The 18,344-nt window shown below is 39.5% G+C and overlaps 1 protein-coding gene and 1 long non-coding RNA gene across 2 annotated transcripts; one reads left to right on the top strand and one right to left on the bottom strand.

Annotated features, from left to right (window-relative positions):
• Window positions 1-6,578: 6,578 nt before the first annotated feature.
• LOC113023414 (E3 ubiquitin-protein ligase TRIM39-like) lies at window positions 6,579-10,365 on the bottom strand. The gene is made up of 3 exons (XM_026169412.2): window positions 10,207-10,365; window positions 8,742-8,943; window positions 6,579-8,648 (listed from the first exon to the last, which is right to left on the bottom strand). Exons 2-3 carry the CDS (start codon window positions 8,751-8,753, stop codon window positions 6,996-6,998), a joined length of 1,665 nt encoding a protein of 554 aa, XP_026025197.2. The 5' UTR covers window positions 8,754-8,943; window positions 10,207-10,365; the 3' UTR covers window positions 6,579-6,995.
• A 2,929-nt stretch (window positions 10,366-13,294) lies between these two features.
• Window positions 13,295-16,395, top strand: LOC145429214 (uncharacterized). The gene is made up of 5 exons (XR_013909438.1): window positions 13,295-13,531; window positions 13,625-13,819; window positions 15,007-15,135; window positions 15,264-15,364; window positions 15,522-16,395. It is a non-coding gene; the product is annotated as an uncharacterized LOC145429214 (long non-coding RNA).
• The last annotated feature ends 1,949 nt before the right edge of the window (window positions 16,396-18,344 follow it).

The raw sequence follows: 18,344 nt of genomic DNA, 5'->3' as shown, positions 1-18,344 counted from the left end.
TTAACACTCATAACTTCATATGGATACAGGAGGAGACTGAAGCATGCCGTTTTCAGCTTTAAAAAAATTACATTCAATTGAATTCTACACTGGTGTCATGATTTTTCTGTAGCATACTTTGAGGATCAGCATCGTGGGATATCAGGATATTAATAAATTGCACCAGTTTAATGTTGGTGACGTAGAGAAACAGAAACAAGTATCGGTACCCTGTACTTTCTATGTGTTTTCTGATCATTCACTGGAGGAAACTTAAAAAAGGCAATTCTGGCTACATTTTGAAGGCTTATGTCACCATGTGGTATAGGTGGTTGCTCAGTGTTTAAGGACAACACTTTCTCAGCATCTTTTCAACAGCAAATGTTGTAAAATCCAAAATATGTGATATAATTCCAAAAAATAAAAATCAGGTCTGCTTGTCAAATGCAAACAAAACACTATGCATCATGTGTAAGCTGACAGAAAAAAAGTATCACTTTAAGAGAAAAATTAGCTGATTTTGAATTTGAATTCAACAACATTTCTGAGACTTAAAAAAAGAAGGAGAAACATTCATGAGAGTTAAGTTTAATTTAATATAGATAATTAAAACAAACCACTGTAAAAAATGCACTCTTACAATTTTAGCACTTACAGTATAAGTGAAGTTTTGAGTTAGTGTGGCTCGTTCTGTACTCACCAGTATTTGAGTCACTTGCTTAGAAACAAAAGATGAACACTGTTTGATTTTGAGACACAAATCCAGAGCTTTCGGCTGTAGTACTGCTATTACTGCTATTACTCACACTAACATTAAGTTTCATTTCAAGAATTTGACGTTTAATTTCCTATTATTTCTCCAACTCTTCCTGCAGGTGTTTGTTAAGGTTTTGGTTCCTCTTTCAGGTCCACAGATGATTATAAAGTGCTAGAAAAATGAAGGTAACACTCGATCACAGACTCAGTTAAATTCATAATCTTTCAGTCCTATTGAGGAGATACTAAGGCTGTTACACAAGAAGAGATGGGCAAGGATGAGTGTATAAACCCAGCAGTACCAAACTGTCAGAAACAGACTCTGTGAGGGTGGCATGAGGGACTGACGTCCTTTAGTGGGTCCTGTGCAGAGCCGTGCAGCTTGATTGACATTTACTTGTGAACACTAGAACCAGCAGGTTGTCCAATGGTGTGCCGGTTGTCTTCACAGATGAAAGGAGGGTCACACTGAGGACATGCAACAGAAAGTCTGGACCTTCAACGTCTTCCACCATGACCAGTTTGACAGTATGCTGAGTAGGCAGTTCACTGGTGATCAAAGCACTGATGAGAGAGGATGCTGCAATTTGCATCAATGGAAAATAAATTTGACAGTCGTCTGCATAATAATGGAAGCAAATATTATTTTTCTGTAAAATTATTCCAAGTAGTAACAGGTACAAATAGAAAAGGACAGTTCCAAGAATAGAGCCTTGTGTAATCCCGCCAGAGGAGGGCAGCAGAGGTGTAGGTAAAGGTTCTATCAGAAAGGTGGGTCCTAAACCATTGGAGAGCTCAGCCAGTGATGCCCACCCACTGCTCCACCCTGGACACGCGGATCTCAAGGAACACAGCGTTAAAAGGCAGCTGTTCAGTCCAAAAGCACAAGTAGCACACAGTCACCAGAAGCTATTGCTAAAAAATATAACATTAAAAAAGCCTTAATAAAACATACTGATTGCTTTGGTGAGCTTTTAGTCCTGGCTGGAACACTTCCAGAATTGCACATTCACCCAGGAAGGACTTCAGTTGGGTAAAGGCAATTTTTTGTAGGAGTTTAGAAAAGAAAGGTAGCCTGAAGACAGCCCCTGAAACAAAACAGAATGGTCAAGGCCTGTTTTTTTTCAGCGAGAATTGCCCAAAAATATTTTTACAAAAGGTCAATGTACTGTTAATAATGGCAAGAATAAAAGGACCAAGGGTAGGAAAAACCTTCTTAAGGAGTTGAGGAGGAATAACATCAAAGGGGAATCCTGATGGGTTTATACTGGAAATGAACTGTTCTGATAAGGAGAGACAGGCTCAAAGTGGTCAACAAAAGCCAAACAGGGTGTTGAGATGGATGGATCATATGAAGGCCCTAGTGCTTACAACTTTCTCCAAAAAAGTGAAGACATTTGTCACAAACTGAATTGGAAGTTTCCAGTCCTTCATCCCTCCACATGAACAGTTTCATGAACAATAAGAACAGAATTTTTAACTTTGATTGTTTACAGTTTAAGTTAATGCTACTTGAGTTATTCTGACATGTCAGTGTGAAATGAAAGGTGTAAAAGTCCAGCAGCAAATTTGATTGGTGCATTTTCTTTTCGTAAACACCACAGTGCCTAACTTTTCCTCCCTTTGTGTTTAACCCTCCGTTGCAGACATTTTCATTGCTACATATCTAAAATTGACTCAACATTATCTAATAGTTCCTTTTCAGTAGATTTAATGATATTATTGATTATTAGGTCGAAAGGGAGAAACACTTTTGTTTTGTACTGTGTTTCATGTAGTGTGTTACCACAATACTTTTTATAGTATTAGCTTTTATATGCTCAACCTGATGAGATCACTCTTACTAGATTAGATTAGATTAGATTAGATTAGATTAGATTAGATTAGATTAGATTAGATAGAACTTTATTAATCCCTCGGGTGGGTTCCTCTGGGAAATTCGATTTCCAAAAAAGCACAGCACCGACAGAAGTTACAGAATATTATATATATATATATATATGTATATATATATATATATATATATATATATATATATATATATATATATTGTAGATCAGCTTGTTAGTGTCGGTAATCGTGGTTGTAGGTATTGCCCGTAGTGCTGCATTAACATCATCTAGCAGACCTTCTGAGGGAACTTCACGTAATCTTGGTAACCGGCTACGGGGGATCCAGGTTTCAAGCTGATCTACAATACGGCAACAGTGATCAGTGAGATGCTTGGCTACAAGTTGAACAGCGACAAGGGGCAGTACCCTCCATGGAGAAGGAGGCTAGAGGGCAAGATCAAAGTAGCACTGAGGGAGGTTAGCCAACTAACGGAGTTGCAGAAAGGTGCGACAAATAAGGTGCCTAAGAAATACAGCAAGCTGTCCATACCTGAGGCCTTGGAAACTGCCAAGCAAAGACTCACAGCCTTGGCCAGCCGCTTGAGGAGGTACACCAGAGAGATAGAAGGCAGGAGAATAAACCAGCTGTTCTCCACAGAACCAGCAAAGGTGTACTCTCAGTGGCAAGGGAACAATAAGAGAACAGCACCACCAAGGCTGGAGACGGAGCAATACTGGAAGAGCATATGGGAGAAGGATGCAACCCATAACGGCAATGCTCAGTGGCTAGAGGATCTGAGGGCAGACCACAGCGACCTCCCTGAACAGGGTCCAGTAACCATCACAGTGGCAGATATCCAAGAAAGGGTCTCCAGTATGAAGAGTTGGACAGCACCAGGGCCCGACATGGTTCACACCTACTGGCTGAAGAAGCTGACTGCACTCCACGAGCGTCTGGCAGCACAAATGAACCAGCTGCTAGTTAACGAGAGACACCCGGAATGGCTAACTGAAGGCCGGACGGTCCTGATCCCCAAGGACCCCAAGAAGGGACCGGTCCCCTCCAACTACCGACCAATAACCTGCCTCAGTACTACATGGAAGCTCCTGTCAGGCATCATATCGGCTAAGATGAACAGGCACATGGGTCAATACATGAGCGGGACACAGAAAGGAATTGGCAAGAATACCAGAGGCGCAAAACACCAGCTACTGGTAGACAGAACAATCAGCCGAGACTGCAAGACCAGACTGACCAACCTGTGCACTGCCTGGATTGATTACAAGAAGGCCTATGACTCAATGCCCCACAGCTGGATACTGGAATGCCTAGAATTGTACAAGATCAATGGGACCCTAAGAGCCTTCATCAGGAACTCAATGGGGATGTGGCGTACAACACTAGAGGCCAACTCCAAGCCCATAGCACAAGTCACCATCAAGTGCGGGATCTACCAAGGAGATGCTCTGTCCCCACTGCTGTTCTGCATAGGCCTGAACCCCCTCAGTGAGATCATTAACAAGACTGGCTACGGATACCGACTACAGAACGGAGCAGTTGTCAGCCACCTCCTGTACATGGATGACATCAAGCTGTATGCCAAGAGTGAACGAGACATCGATTCACTGATCCACACTACCAGGCTATACAGCAATGACATTGGAATGTCGTTCGGACTGGAGAAGTGTAGTCGGATGGTAACAAAGAGAGGGAAGGTAGTCAGAACTGAGGGGATTGAACTACCAGAAGGCAACATTGCAGACATAGAGGACAGTTACAAGTACTTGGGGATCCCACAGGCGAATGGGAACCATGAAGAGGCCGCTAGAAAAGCTGCAACCACCAAGTACCTGCAGAGGGTCAGGCAAGTCCTGAGGAGTCAGCTGAATGGTAAGAACAAGATCCGGGCCATCAACACGTACGCCCTGCCCGTGATCAGGTACCCTGCTGGGGTAATAGGCTGGCCAAAGGAGGAGATAGAAGCCACTGACATAAAGACAAGAAAGCTCCTTACCATGCATGGAGGGTTTCACCCCAAATCCAGCACCCTGAGGCTGTACGCTAAGCGGAAGGAAGGGGGCCGGGGACTGGTGAGTGTCAGCACCACAGTCCAGGATGAGACAACGAACATCCAAGAATACATTAGGAAGATGGCCCCAACTGACCGAGTGCTCAGTGAATACCTCAGGCAGCAGAAACCCAAGAAAGAGGAGGGAGACGAGGAACCATCATGGAAGGACAGGCCCCTGCACGGTATGTACCACCGGCAGATAGAGGAGGTGGCTGATATCCAGAAATCCTACCAGTGGCTGGACAAAGCTGGACTGAAAGACAGCACAGAGGCACTAATCATGGCAGCACAAGAACAAGCTCTGAACACAAGATCCATAGAGGCTGGGGTCTATCACACCAGGCAAGACCCCAGGTGCAGGCTGTGTAAAGATGCCCCAGAGACAATCCAGCACATAACAGCAGGGTGCAAGATGCTAGCAGGCAAGGCATACATGGAACGCCATAACCAAGTGGCCGGCATAGTGTACAGGAACATCTGTGCCGAGTATAACCTGGAAGTCCCGAGGTCAAAATGGGAGATGCCCCCAAGGGTGGTGGAGAATGACCGAGCTAAGATCCTGTGGGACTTCCAGATACAGACGGACAAAATGGTGGTGGCTAACCAACCGGACATAGTGGTGGTAGACAAACAGAAGAAGACGGCCGTAGTGATCGATGTAGCGGTTCCGAATGACAGCAATATCAGGAAGAAGGAACACGAGAAGCTGGAGAAATACCAAGGGCTCAGAGAAGAGCTCGAGAGGATGTGGAGGGTGAAGGTAACGGTGGTCCCCGTGGTAATCGGAGCACTAGGTGCGGTGACTCCCAAGCTAGGCGAGTGGCTCCAGCAGATCCCGGGAATAACATCGGAGATCTCTGTCCAGAAGAGTGCAGTCCTGGGAACAGCTAAGATACTGCGCAGGACCCTCAAGCTCCCAGGCCTCTGGTAGAGGACCCGAGCTTGAAGGATAAACCGCCCGCAGGGGCGTGCTGGGTGTTTTTTTTTTTTTTTATATATACACACACACACACACACACACACACACACACACACACACACACACACACACACATATATATATATATATAAATACAGAGACAATATAAATAAAATATACGAAGGGGATAAATAGAATAAATAGGAATAAAAATAAAAATATAAGTGAATTGCACATTTCAAGTATTGAGTCTATTGCACCGTTGACTATTTACAAAAGTATTGCACAAAAGGTATTGCACAGTGAGGTGAAGAGGCACTACAGCTTAGTTGTTCCCCCCTCCTTTGTCCTCCTGTTTCCCCTCCCTCTCCCCTCCAGAGAGGAGTTAAACAGTTTGATGGCGTGTGGGACAAAGGAGTTTTTAAGTCTGTTAGTTCTTGTCTTTGGGAGAAGCAACCTGTCACTGAACAGACTCTTCTGGTTGTTAATGGCCGTGTGCAGAGGATGCCTGGCATTGTCCATAATGTCCATCAGTTTCTTTAATGTCCTTTAATGTACTAACACCGCCAATGAACACCTACTGTAAAGTTACAGCAGTGCAAACTACATTAACAGTGGAATTTGCAAGCATTCATTTCTTGATGCAGAAAATGTTGAAATTGTTCTTATGGGTCATTTCATGAGAGGTCATCAAATACTTCCATCTCGACCATCATAGATTCCCCTGAATAAAATAGGGGAAATATATTATTCCTAATAGATATTACACAAAGGTTCAGGTCACCTGTGTCATGATTTTTCTTAAAAACAGTATTTCAAGGGACATAAGAAAAGTCACGTGTTATAATAATGATTTTTATAATACATGTGATATATAGAGTATAAGATTTTATATAATATACAATACATTTTTTGATGCATCAATGCTGCTATTTATCTGAGTGCAAAGAAAGTAACAACCATTGACTGTTGTCTCTGACTGGGGCTTAAGGTTTATCCTGTTAATGTAAAGAAAGTCTGTTTATCATTATTAAATCTTTTATTTAAATAGATAATTTCATTGAGATCAAGCCCTCTTTTTCAAGAGAGACCTGTGTACAAAACATATATATAAAAAATATACAGACAGGCACATGATGATTGAGAAAACATGTCCTATGGTGGAGACAGCATTGAAACACATCATTATTGAAGACATAATTACAGATTGGCTGATTGGCTACAAGGACATTTCCTAAATGATTTTGCTCCATTGGTTTAAACGACACTAGACTAGACGTCCTGTTTTCCCTCTTAAAGGGAGAAAAATGTAATTGTGGGGGAGTGTGAAATTATGAAAATTCAGTATTGAGAAACATGTTGTCAAAGAGAACAATAAAACAGCATTACAATCTTTTCACAGACCACTTTCAAATAAAATGTAATAACCTTTCTTGTCTAGTTAATGCGATTGATAGGAGTGATCACAAGAGGTGCAGAGTTTTTACCATTATCATTATTACAGGGATTGAAACATGGGTAAAGTTTCTCAGTGAAGGAGCAGCCAGTAAAGGAGTAGATAAAAGCTGCTGCATACACATCATAAAAGGAGACCAAACGCTCCTCATAATCCACAAACACTCCCACTTTATCAGGAGCAGACTGAAAAGAGAGAACGGCTGCTGGGCCAGTACATGCTGTGTACTCGTTGTTGTTCCTCAGCCATAGAGCCCAGAAACCATCCTGAGGCTTTACTGAGTTTCCTCCCTTCCTGTTCACTGACTCTCTGGCGACTCCTAAAATCCAGTCAGTCTTTCCTTTAACCTGAACCTCAAAGTAAAATCTGCCTGAAGAGAAACCCTGCTTTCCTAAAACATTTGCAAAAACTGTGAATCTCTTTGGATTGTCTGATAGACTCTGATTCACATTACCAAAATTCACTTGTTTCCCATCATCAGACAAGATGAGCTCAGGATGTGCTGTATCAGGATCAAGACTCACATCCACAGCATACTGCTGGAGCCTCCTCAGCTCAGCCTTAGCAAGCAGCTTCTTAAAATGTTTTTTGAGTGTCTCCTCCAGCTGAGCCACAGCTCTCATCACAGTCCCCTCATACGTTGGTGGAAGAACGATGATCTCTGTCCAGTCCTTGGTAGGTGGAACAGCTTTCAGAGATGAAAAGTTTTGAACAAAGTGGAGGTGGTCTTCAGAGCGTGAGGCCTGCTTCAGCTCAGAGCTCCTCTTCTTCAACTCGGAGATTTCCTGTTCCAGCTCTTTGATGAGATCTTCAGCCTGTTTCTCTGTTGTTTCCTGTTTGTCTTCTATCTCCTTTATGACCTTCTTCAGGTCTTTCTCAATAAACTCCTTCAGAACAGTGAAGATCTGAACACCTTCTGTTTTCTGTTTGTCTGCAGCATCTTTACTCATCTTCACTGACTCATTGATCTCCTGAATCTTCTGTCGTCTCTTCTCGATCATTTGCTGAATTTCATCATCCATTTTCCTCAGCTCTGTCTTCTTTTCTTCAGATTCTTCTCTCAGAGGTACAAACTCATGAGTCTTGTGGTCTAAAACAGAGCAGAGCGTGCAGACACTTGTCTGATCGGTCTTACAGAACAGCTCCAGATGTTTATCGTGCTTCATACACATCCTGCCTTCCAGGTTCTCCACAGGCTCAATCAGCTGATGTCTTTTCAGACCTTTGACTGTCAGATGAGGTTCTAGGTGAGTCTCACAGTAGGAGGTCAGACACACCAGGCAGGACTTCAGGGCCCTCAGTCTGGTTCCAGTGCAGTAGTCACAGGGAACTTCTCCTGGTTTGGCAGCTTGTTGCTCTGAGCTGCTGCTTGCATTCTGTTGAGCTTCATCTCTGAACTGAGCAACCACCTCAGAGAACAAAGTGTTTATTTCCAGTTGAGGTCGTCTCTTGAACAGTTTGTTACATAGGGGACACTTGCACCTAACATTAATGTCCCAGTTCCGGGTGATGCAGTTTTTGCAGAAGTTATGTCCACATGGTGTGGTGACTGGATCAGTGAACACATCCAGGCAGATGGAGCACAGAAACTGATCTTCAGGTTGCAGATTACTAGCAGCAAACATGTCTGCAGTCTACAAAACAAAAGTAAACATTTTAGGGAAAAAAATTTTTTTTTTTTACAGATGTCTGATTCAACGGGTTTAAGAAAAATATTTGGGAATTACCTTGTCTCTCATTTGCAGAAGCTCACAGGTAATGGGACAATTAGGTAAGCTGTTTCATAGCCAGATGAGGTCTGTTCCATCATGATTTCATGAAAAATGAAATTGCTTCATACTGTTGATTCTTTTTTATAGCTTTTCATTTTTCACTTTAGAATATGAGGCCCAAAGAGATGTCAGTGCAACTGAGGGATCCATGATTAAGCTGAACAAAACAAACAAAAACAAACAAACAAATTAAATCAAAGTAGTAGAAAAAACTTCAGGAGTAGGCAAATCAAAAATCTGGTACTTTCACTGAGCAGCTCAGCAACACCAAAAGGCCCGAAAGACTTCAAGATAACTAAAGTGTACGATGATGGAATTATTTCTTTTGTTTAAAAGAAAAAACAACTTCACATCCAACCAAATCAAGAATATCATAGATGAGGTATCACTGTTAAAAAAAGAGATGCTTTTATGAATGTAAACACAGAGGATTTACAAAACTGCACAAATTGCACACACATAATTATGCAAAAAACATTAAAAAAGTAAGTTTTAATGTCTAGGCCTAGACCAAATCTAGACCAAAACACTAAATTTTGCTCTACAAGGGGTGGAGGGGTGAGGGGAGGGGTGGGGGAGGGTATGCCCCCCACACCCCCGTTGCCGAGCTTAAAAACTGGCATCTTTTGCACGTACAAGCACGTGCACATGCACTCTCGTGCACGCGCGTTCACTCATCCGAAAAGGGGCACTTCCGGGCCATGCGGTCCCACTGCGCACGCTCTGTCTTCTCCTAGCGGGATGTGTTTTAATAAGGTTCATCAGCCGCTGTTGGCATTTTGGCTTTTCATGGTAAATTTATACAAACAGGAATTACTTTGTCTTTTTACACTGACACTATAGAAAGGCTTTTGTTGTCAGACAATCGAGCTGAAACGGCAGCGTGTTTTATAAGCAGATTTTCGACGGTTAGTTAAACGACTACCTGTGTGTGTATATATATATATATATATATATATATATATATATATATATATATATATATATATATATATATATATATATGTGTGTGTGTGTGTGTGTGTGTGTGTAGACTTTTGTGGGATGATCATTCCATCTCACAGCAGCACTCCGTTTTTACAACGAATTCGAAACAAATTCGAAGCGGACCTTTAGTTTTGCTTTTGTTTTGTTTGTTTGTTTGTTTTTCGGGAATATTCCACATTTAACTTTGATGATATTACCTCCCATTTTGCTCAACACAGCCTGCGACAGACTGGTGACCTGTCCAGGGTTTACTCTATGATAGCTCGGATAGGCTCCAGCCCCCCGGCGACCCCGACAAGCATTAATAGAAGAGAATGGATGGACCTTTCTTAACATCAGTCTCCAGTTGAACTAATCTGACATTTCACGTGAAGTAACATTAAGAGAGAAACAGTGCCTGTTAAACACAGCAAATCTGATCAGCTGCACTCACCTGCATTCCAGTTTGTTGTTGAGAGAAAAAAAATTTCCTCTTAATCTTCTTTAGATACGGAGATTGACCTGTCTGCAGCTCTAATTTTACTTTGACTAACTTCCACTTTCATTTCAGTAATTTGATGTTGAATCCTTATTGCTCCGCCTCTTCGGCTTTGTCTTCTTCTTCCGGCTTCAGGCGGGTTTGACACGTGGAGGGCGTTTTGCTGCCCTCCTCAGGTGCTACGAAGTATTTCGAAGCATGTGAGGAGAAATCCTATAGTCCATAGTCTATAGAATTGTCTAGTACGTCGCAAAAAGTTGAATAAAGAAGTTATGGTTTCCAATTAGTCCAAGCTGAGTATTATGTCGCTTACAGTTTTCTCATAGCTCAATTCTAGCAGAAAAGTTATTCTCACCACTCTTAAAGCAGATCTTTAAACAGTAGCATAACAAAACACTGAGACATCTGTGTGAAAGACACTACAACAATCAAAACCTTTTTCACAATTGTGAAAACATGAATAGTCATGCAATCACTTCAACGCTGTAATTACTGAATAAAAAAAATTTCACCGCCTTTTAAAGACTGAGCATTCAAAATGTTTAGTTTTTTTTCCCTCAAAACCATTTGCATCAGAAAGCAGACAAAGCACCAACTACTGTGTAGTCCACCAACTTCACACTACATACATTCAGCAACCAGTTGATCAGGTACGCCTGCTCCAGTGGCATGGTTTTTGATGTCACTTAAGCTGGTGTGAGTATTTTAGAAGCTGATGATGTCCTGGGATTTTCCTGCATGACCATCTCTACGGTTTACAGGGAATGGTCTGAGAAAATATCCAGTGAGGAAGAAAATTTGTAAATGCTGCCCGTGCTTCTGTGAACTATGAAGCAGATTATTTGTTTTTTTTGGTTTTTGTTGTTGTTGTTTTTGTATCAAATCTATTGTCTTTTGTTGTTGTTGTTGTTGTTGTTGTTTTTGTATCAAAAGCTAAATTATTGTTGAATAGTTTAAACTTTTTACTTAAGCTAATTGTTTAAAATGCAGCATTTTCTGCAGCAAGCATTGATTTTATCACTTACTATAGCAGATTTACAGAATAACTAGAGGTTATGGTCTGAATAAAGAAGAGATATAGCATTTGAACTACTGACTGTCAAAGTATAACCTGACATTCTAAAGAGACCAAAGCCAACAATGAATCAGTTATATTAATATGTTGTTGGATTGGTCTTCTGCTATTTCTACTCAGTAAATTTAAATTGGCTTAAATTAGATTAAGGGCTGCAGTGAGTGTAGTCAGCCCATTCAAAAGCAAAGACGAATGCAGGCGTAACCCCAGCAAAGTCTTTACAGAGGGCCATGAGTGCCAAAATGAATCAAACAAATACATTATTAAATAATTTATGAAATGTGTCAATAATGATTACAATTTTAATGGCATCCTAGCCCCTGCACTGTCAGGATTTATTACATGCCATGTGAGCACAAGCAGTATAATGTTTTCATCTTACCAGACCTCAGTTTCCTGTTAAATAGAGAATCACATGTATCAGTTTCACACAGTTCAGTACAACAGTCTGCAACTTCAGAGACACTCTTAGATCTTTTCTTCAGAAACCCAAGACACAGCTGAAACCAGCAACGCATCTGAAAATCATGGAAATGCGCTACAGGAATCCAGAAGAAATACCAGGTAATCACAGAGTGTTGAAAAAGGGGCAAAGGTCAGAAAGCCTAAAGAGGACCAAACCCTTAAGTTTAATAACATTTATTCTTTATTATGTTTTTTATTAAGTTTATGCTGTTACAGTATTGTAATATTTTTAATTTAAACCTCACAAACTAACCCATACTATAATAAAAAAAAGAAAAAGAAATCATGTAAAACAGCTACATGCAGGTGTTTCAGTTGACAAAATTACAAATGTTTTTTTTAAATTTACTTTTGTGAATCTAGTTTTAGGTTTTAGTTTATTTTAGTTAGCATAATAATCTTCATTTGTGGTCACGGCTTAAAAAGAAAAACGCAAATTTTAAAAAGCAGTCACTGCAGGCAATATTACAAGAAAGATACAATGAGAAATTCCCCATTTAGTATCATTATTCAGTATTTTTAGTCAAAATCAGTCTGTGAAATAGGTATAAACCCTTTATAACTGCATACATTTTAAATTCTCAGGACAGAAAAGCCAATACATAACATCGACCTTTCAACTTTGAAGATGTATTTCCCAAACAGCTCATATATGAGCATACTAAGTAAAGCCATGCAAAACCTTTTTACCTTCATACTATAAAATGTGCCCAAATTATAGCTCTTGAAAGTATGGGTGGGTAGGTTGAAATTTAGTGGTTTTAATTTTTCTGTCATTTTTGAGCCCCCAAAACTTCTTAAGTATAGGAAATAGACAAATTCCATTTTTCTAAAATGGAAACAAATTTAAACTCTGTTAAAAAATGTAACCAAATAAATTTTGGCCAGCTTTGCTACAATACTTGCTACAATTAGCTCAAATTTCAGTTCATTAAGTAAGACGAATAACTCGATTATAAAAAAAATTCTCACCTTCCAAGGAGACAAACTAAAAATGCCTTCTCATTTTATTTTACATTACTGTATTTAGTTGTATTTAACTATTTCAATCTTTTTGCATTTAAGAAAATGTTTTCTTTTAAATTTTTTATTCTAACATGTAAATACAATGAAAGGGTTTAGTAGGGGCCCAGCAACCCTGGCAAGGATATGCGGAAAAGAATGGATGGATGGGTTTAGTGGGGGTTTTTTGTATGTACTGATCATTAATGAGGTAAAATGTATTACTTACCCAGTTCCCTAATTAATACATAGTCGATAGCTGCAGCCCTAAATTAAGTTGAACATCTGTCATGTTGCTCTTAGCTGATTTTTTTACTGCACAACAAACTTCTTAAAGTATGTTTAAAAAGAAAAATGACACTCTCGGAGTGGTTCGTGTTAAATGTGCTAATTATTTTTTTTGTTGTGACAGTAAATGTCTGCCGTACCAAATTGCTTTGACAAAGATAAACGCTGTTGTGTATTGAAGACAATCATCCTCTTCAGGCGCTGATTGAAAAACAGATGTTTTTTTTTTCTACTTTGTAAATTAAAAGAGCAGTTGCTAGTGTCACCGTTGTTATTAGTCGCCAAATATGAGGTTGTTAATGTCTTATGTTTGCACACATGTTGAAAAATACTGACTTCTAGCCCCAGGTACTACATTTGTGAAGAAAAGTTCCTGCAGAGCTGCTGTGATTCTTCTGGGTGTGCTGTGTCTTCTTCTCCTCACTGGACTCATAATTCTGGCTTTTCCTTGTGAGTACAGCAGCTAGATAGCATGCTGATGATGTCCTAAATGGGTGTTCATTAATAGAGCTTGTTCATTTAATGTTCACATGCCCAACACAGTCAACCAAGACAAATCTGAGTGGGAAGAGGAGGTGGGCAGACAGAGAGCATTACAGATCAGTTACAACAACTTGAAAACAGAACAAGACCAGTTACAGAAAAACTACGACAGTGTGGTTCAAGACAGAGTCCAGCTCCAGAAAAAAGTTGAAGCCTTGACCAAAGAAAAAGATGATCTTCAGAAAAAGTTTCAAGGTAATTATTCCTCTGTCAGTGCGCCCCAGGGCAGCTGTGGCTATAATGTAGCTTGCCATCACCAGTGTGTGAATGGGTGAATGACTGAATGTAGTGTGAAGCGCTTTGGGGTCCTTAGGGACTAGAAAAGCGCTATACAAATGCAGGCCATTTACCATTTTATTTCATTCAAAGAAAATATGTTCTTGGGTCTAGCCTTTATTCTGATGATTCAATAATAAACCAATAGTTTATAAACTGCAACAAACAAAACGTGGTAGATTTAGCACAGACCCTGCCTACAAGACATCATAAATAAATATCATAGTTAAATGTGATTGCAAAATGTTTTAAATTCACATTTTTCAGTTTGTTTCTTTGTTTGTTTTTACTAATTTCTTGGCATCATAAGGAGCATGGCTGCACTGTTAGACAATAACAGTTGATACATGAAGTATTTCAGAGCTCTGAGATAAAATTTCCCAAAGGATTCATACAATAACTTAATGCCACTGGACTTAGAAAATAAACAATCTTTTGATGCTGTTCAGGTGAATTCCTGACTCAAACTGAACTCACTCAGTTTGCCTTCACTCTTTTTCAATTATGTACTTGAAGTTGCAAATAATAATAAAAAAAGACAACCAAATACAGAGATGACTGTACCACCAACATTGTGGCTTACGCTTAGGGCTTCTTGTGTAAGAAATGAAAGCAGCATTAGAGTCTTGCCACATTGATGACAGTGATAAGCAGCTTCCTTTCCATGCCTACAGCTGCTGATGCAGATTACAGCGGAAATCACTTTATCACATTTTACACATCTTCACTAGAAGTCACCAAAGTTCAAATAGTTTTCCTATATAATCTTATATCTTTCTCATCTTCTCAGCCCTGAGAGTTACTATTAACTTTGTGCACAATTGGAGTAATTAAGTGCACATTGTTAATGAACACGAAAACAAATCTAAAAATCAAAGTGCTGAGAACACTGACTTGAACTATGTCTTAGGAAACACATTCTGACAAATTGTGCAACTATGACAGAAAGTTTTTTTCACCACCAAAGTGTTTTGAATTTGTGTCACTAACTCCAAAGCAATGGCTGTGAAAAAGCTCATCATTAGGGTTAAGTGAAAGCTACCTCGTACAATGTAACCCCAAATTGTTAACATTCTTCTTCTATTTTTTTTATATTAGATTTTCAGCATAAATGGGTGTATGTTAGCGGTAGTTTCTATTACATGTCTTCAGAGGAGAAATCCTGGCAAGAGAGCAGACAAGACTGTCTTCAAAAAGGTGCAGACCTGGTGATTATCAACAGCCAAGAGGAACAGGTGGGAGTGCATTAAAAATATTTAAATGAAAATTAAAATGAAATCAAAGTTCAGTTAAGTGGAGGCTATATAGATACATCAGTTTAAACTCAGTATCCTTACAGTTGGTTTCTCTCTTTTTTAAAAAGAACTTTGTGAATCAGTTAAACAAGTATTTGTGGATTGGACTGACTGACTCGGAGACAGACGGGACATGGAAATGGGTGGATGGGACTCGAATGACCACAAGGTTTAAATACAAATAAAATCCATTCTTTAGTTTGCATATATTTAAGTAAAAAGATACTGTTCATGCTATCTCATTAGTATCTAAGTTACAGTTACTGAAAAGAAAAAACTGATCAGATTGTTGAGTTTAACTCTCATAATTTTATCTTTATTTTCAGCTACTGGAATAGCGGTGAGCCTAATGGACTCAAAAATGAAAACTGTGGGCAAATAAAAAATTACAACTCAAAAAACAGCTGGAATGATGAAAAATGCTCTATTTTACACTCCTGGGTGTGTGAGAAGAAAGCTTCCCCATAACTTCACATCAAGTCCATCAAATAATGCATAAAACAGAGCCACAAGATGCATTCGTGAAATGAAGCTGGACAGAAAACTGTGGAAATTTACAAAGAAACAAGTACACACAGAGGCTTTTTGCTTTGCTTTCAAAATCAAGAACTCTTTTGTCGCTATGAACCTTCTCAGTGATGGAGATCTGCTCTGGTTATAACATTGTTAGCTGTATTTGATTAAAACCAATCCCCCGCTTAAAAATACTCATCCTATAGAAAAAGACTCTCTAACCATAAGTTTTCTATCTGTATGTATATTTTATTCTTTTTACTTAGTGTGGCTCTCATTTACTATCTATCTTTTTGTTGTATTTGAACTACAATGCAGTGGTAGAAATTAAAAGTACTTGTGCATGTATTATTTCGCTAGTGCTTTTCATGTGTATGCCTTGCCTACCTTTTTATAACCTTGTGTGTTTGTGGCATCTCAGAAGCAAGGAGGGAAATAGTGAACACAAACAGATTGTACTGATATGACTGAACTACACTTGTTGACTGAATATCAGAGGGGTGCATAACCTAAAAGTGGCAGAATTATTTAATTTCTGTTAAGTTTTAGGCTTGCAAGAATTAATTGGTTGCTAGCAATAATGAAACACAGCAGCTATGGGAACAAGTTTAATATTATATTTGGAATGGGCAATATGACATATGCATGATATTCAATAAATATTGGATCTGTTATTTCTTAAAGAAAGATCTTTACATCCTTTTATGTCTGTCTGCATAAATATTGCTATTTTAACATACTTTTTTCAGGTTTTGCAGAAATACTAACCAGATAGCCACAAACACAGTCCCAGGAAAACAATAGATTACTTAAACATACTGGGCCATGCTTGTGGTACTCAATACTACTGTGGTTATAACTGACAGGAAATATTCTGTCAGCAAACTGTATTCAGATATTTCCCTTGTTGCATATGCCCCACAGCCAAAATTGATTAAAGCTGATAACTTAGAGAGAAATGACATTGCTTAAAGAATTTCTTAAAGAAAATTAAAATCCAAACTGGCAGCTGATTCCACAGAAGAGGGCCCTGAAAAGTTCTGCCTCCCATTCTACTTTTAAATATCCTATAGGATGCACAAGTAAGCCCTTAGCGTGAGATTGAAGTGCTTGATTTTGGTTGGTCTATGGTCTTTGAAGTCTTTAAGATACACTATGATAGACACAAGTTTGGTAGAAATTTAATAATTGTTTTGCCTCCCTTTGTCTGGTTTCCATTAACCCCTGAGTGCTGCTCAGACGGCGTGGCTCAGAGCTTTTGTTCAGCGCTCTTTTTGTTTGAAAAGATGTACAAATGACATGTAAAAGATATTTCTTCATAAGGAAAAATTTGAAAAGAAAACAGACAAGACTGTCTTCAAAAAGGTGAACAAAGTCAAACAGCTGTTCAAACAAATTCAGTTCAGTTTGATTTATATTGTAGTATGAACAGTGCATCACACACACACACACACACACACACACTGCTTTGATGCAGCTGCAACCTGTGGGCAGAGCACAAATAAAGTGGCCTATTATTATTTCATCCCACCAGACCTTCATTTCCTGTTAAAGAGAATCACACTTTTTCACACAGTTCTCAAAACTTTGTTAATCTCAAGTTCCTGTTCAGGTTGTAACTGAACCACAGCACAGAATAACATCATGGATGACATTTATTTAAACAACATAGCAATTAATCACAGAAAGCTAAAAGGGGACCTAAATTCCTCAGAAAATATTTATGTCACTTATGATGATATCCAAACTGTGGAGATGAACAGGACTGGACTTTCACCTGCATTCACAGGTAATAAACAAATAATTTGACACTGTTACAATTTTATGCACAAACACAGGCAACTTTACTAAACAAAAAAACCCCCATTCTTTTACCTGTTTTAGCAATTTTGTATTTTGATGAATGAGAATTGACTGACCTGACTGAATAACGCTTGCTTTTGGCTACAATGTACAGTGGGGCAAAAAAGTATTTAGTCAGCCACCGATTGTGCAAGTTCCCCCACTTAAAATGATGACAGAGGTCAGTAATTTGCACCAGAGGTACACTTCAACTGTTAGAGACAGAATGTGAAAAAAAAAATCCATGAATCCACATGGTAGGATTTGTAAAGAATTTATTCGTAAATCAGGGTGGAAAATAAGTATTTGGTCACCTCAAACAAGGAAAATCTCTGGCTCTCACAGACCTGTAACGTCTTCTGTAAGAAGCTTTTCTGTCCCCCACTCGTTACCTGTATGAATGGCACCTGTTTGAACTCATCATCTGTATAAAAGACACCTGTCCACAGCCTCAAACAGTCAGACTCCAAACTCTGCCATGGCCAAGACCAAAGAGCTGTCGAAGGACACCAGGAAAAGTATTGTAGACCTGCACCAGACTGGGAAGAGTGAATCTACAATAGGCAAGCAGCTTGGTGTGAAAAAATCAACTGTGGGAGCAATCATCAGAAAATGGAAGACATACAAGACCACTGATAATCTCCCTCCATCTGGGGCTCCACGCAAGATCTCATCCCGTGGGGTCAAAATGATCATGAGAACGGTGAGCAAAGATCCCAGAACCACACGGGGGGACCTGGTGAATGACCTGCAGAGAGCTGGGACCAAAGTAACAAAGGTCACCATCAGTAACA

This window comes from Astatotilapia calliptera, chromosome 6, assembly GCF_964374335.1.
Source record: "Astatotilapia calliptera chromosome 6, fAstCal68.1, whole genome shotgun sequence".
NCBI classification, from domain to species: Eukaryota; Metazoa; Chordata; class Actinopteri; order Cichliformes; family Cichlidae; genus Astatotilapia; species Astatotilapia calliptera.
Note: the sequence above shows the minus strand (reverse complement) of the source record. Positions and strands in the feature narration are given on the sequence as shown.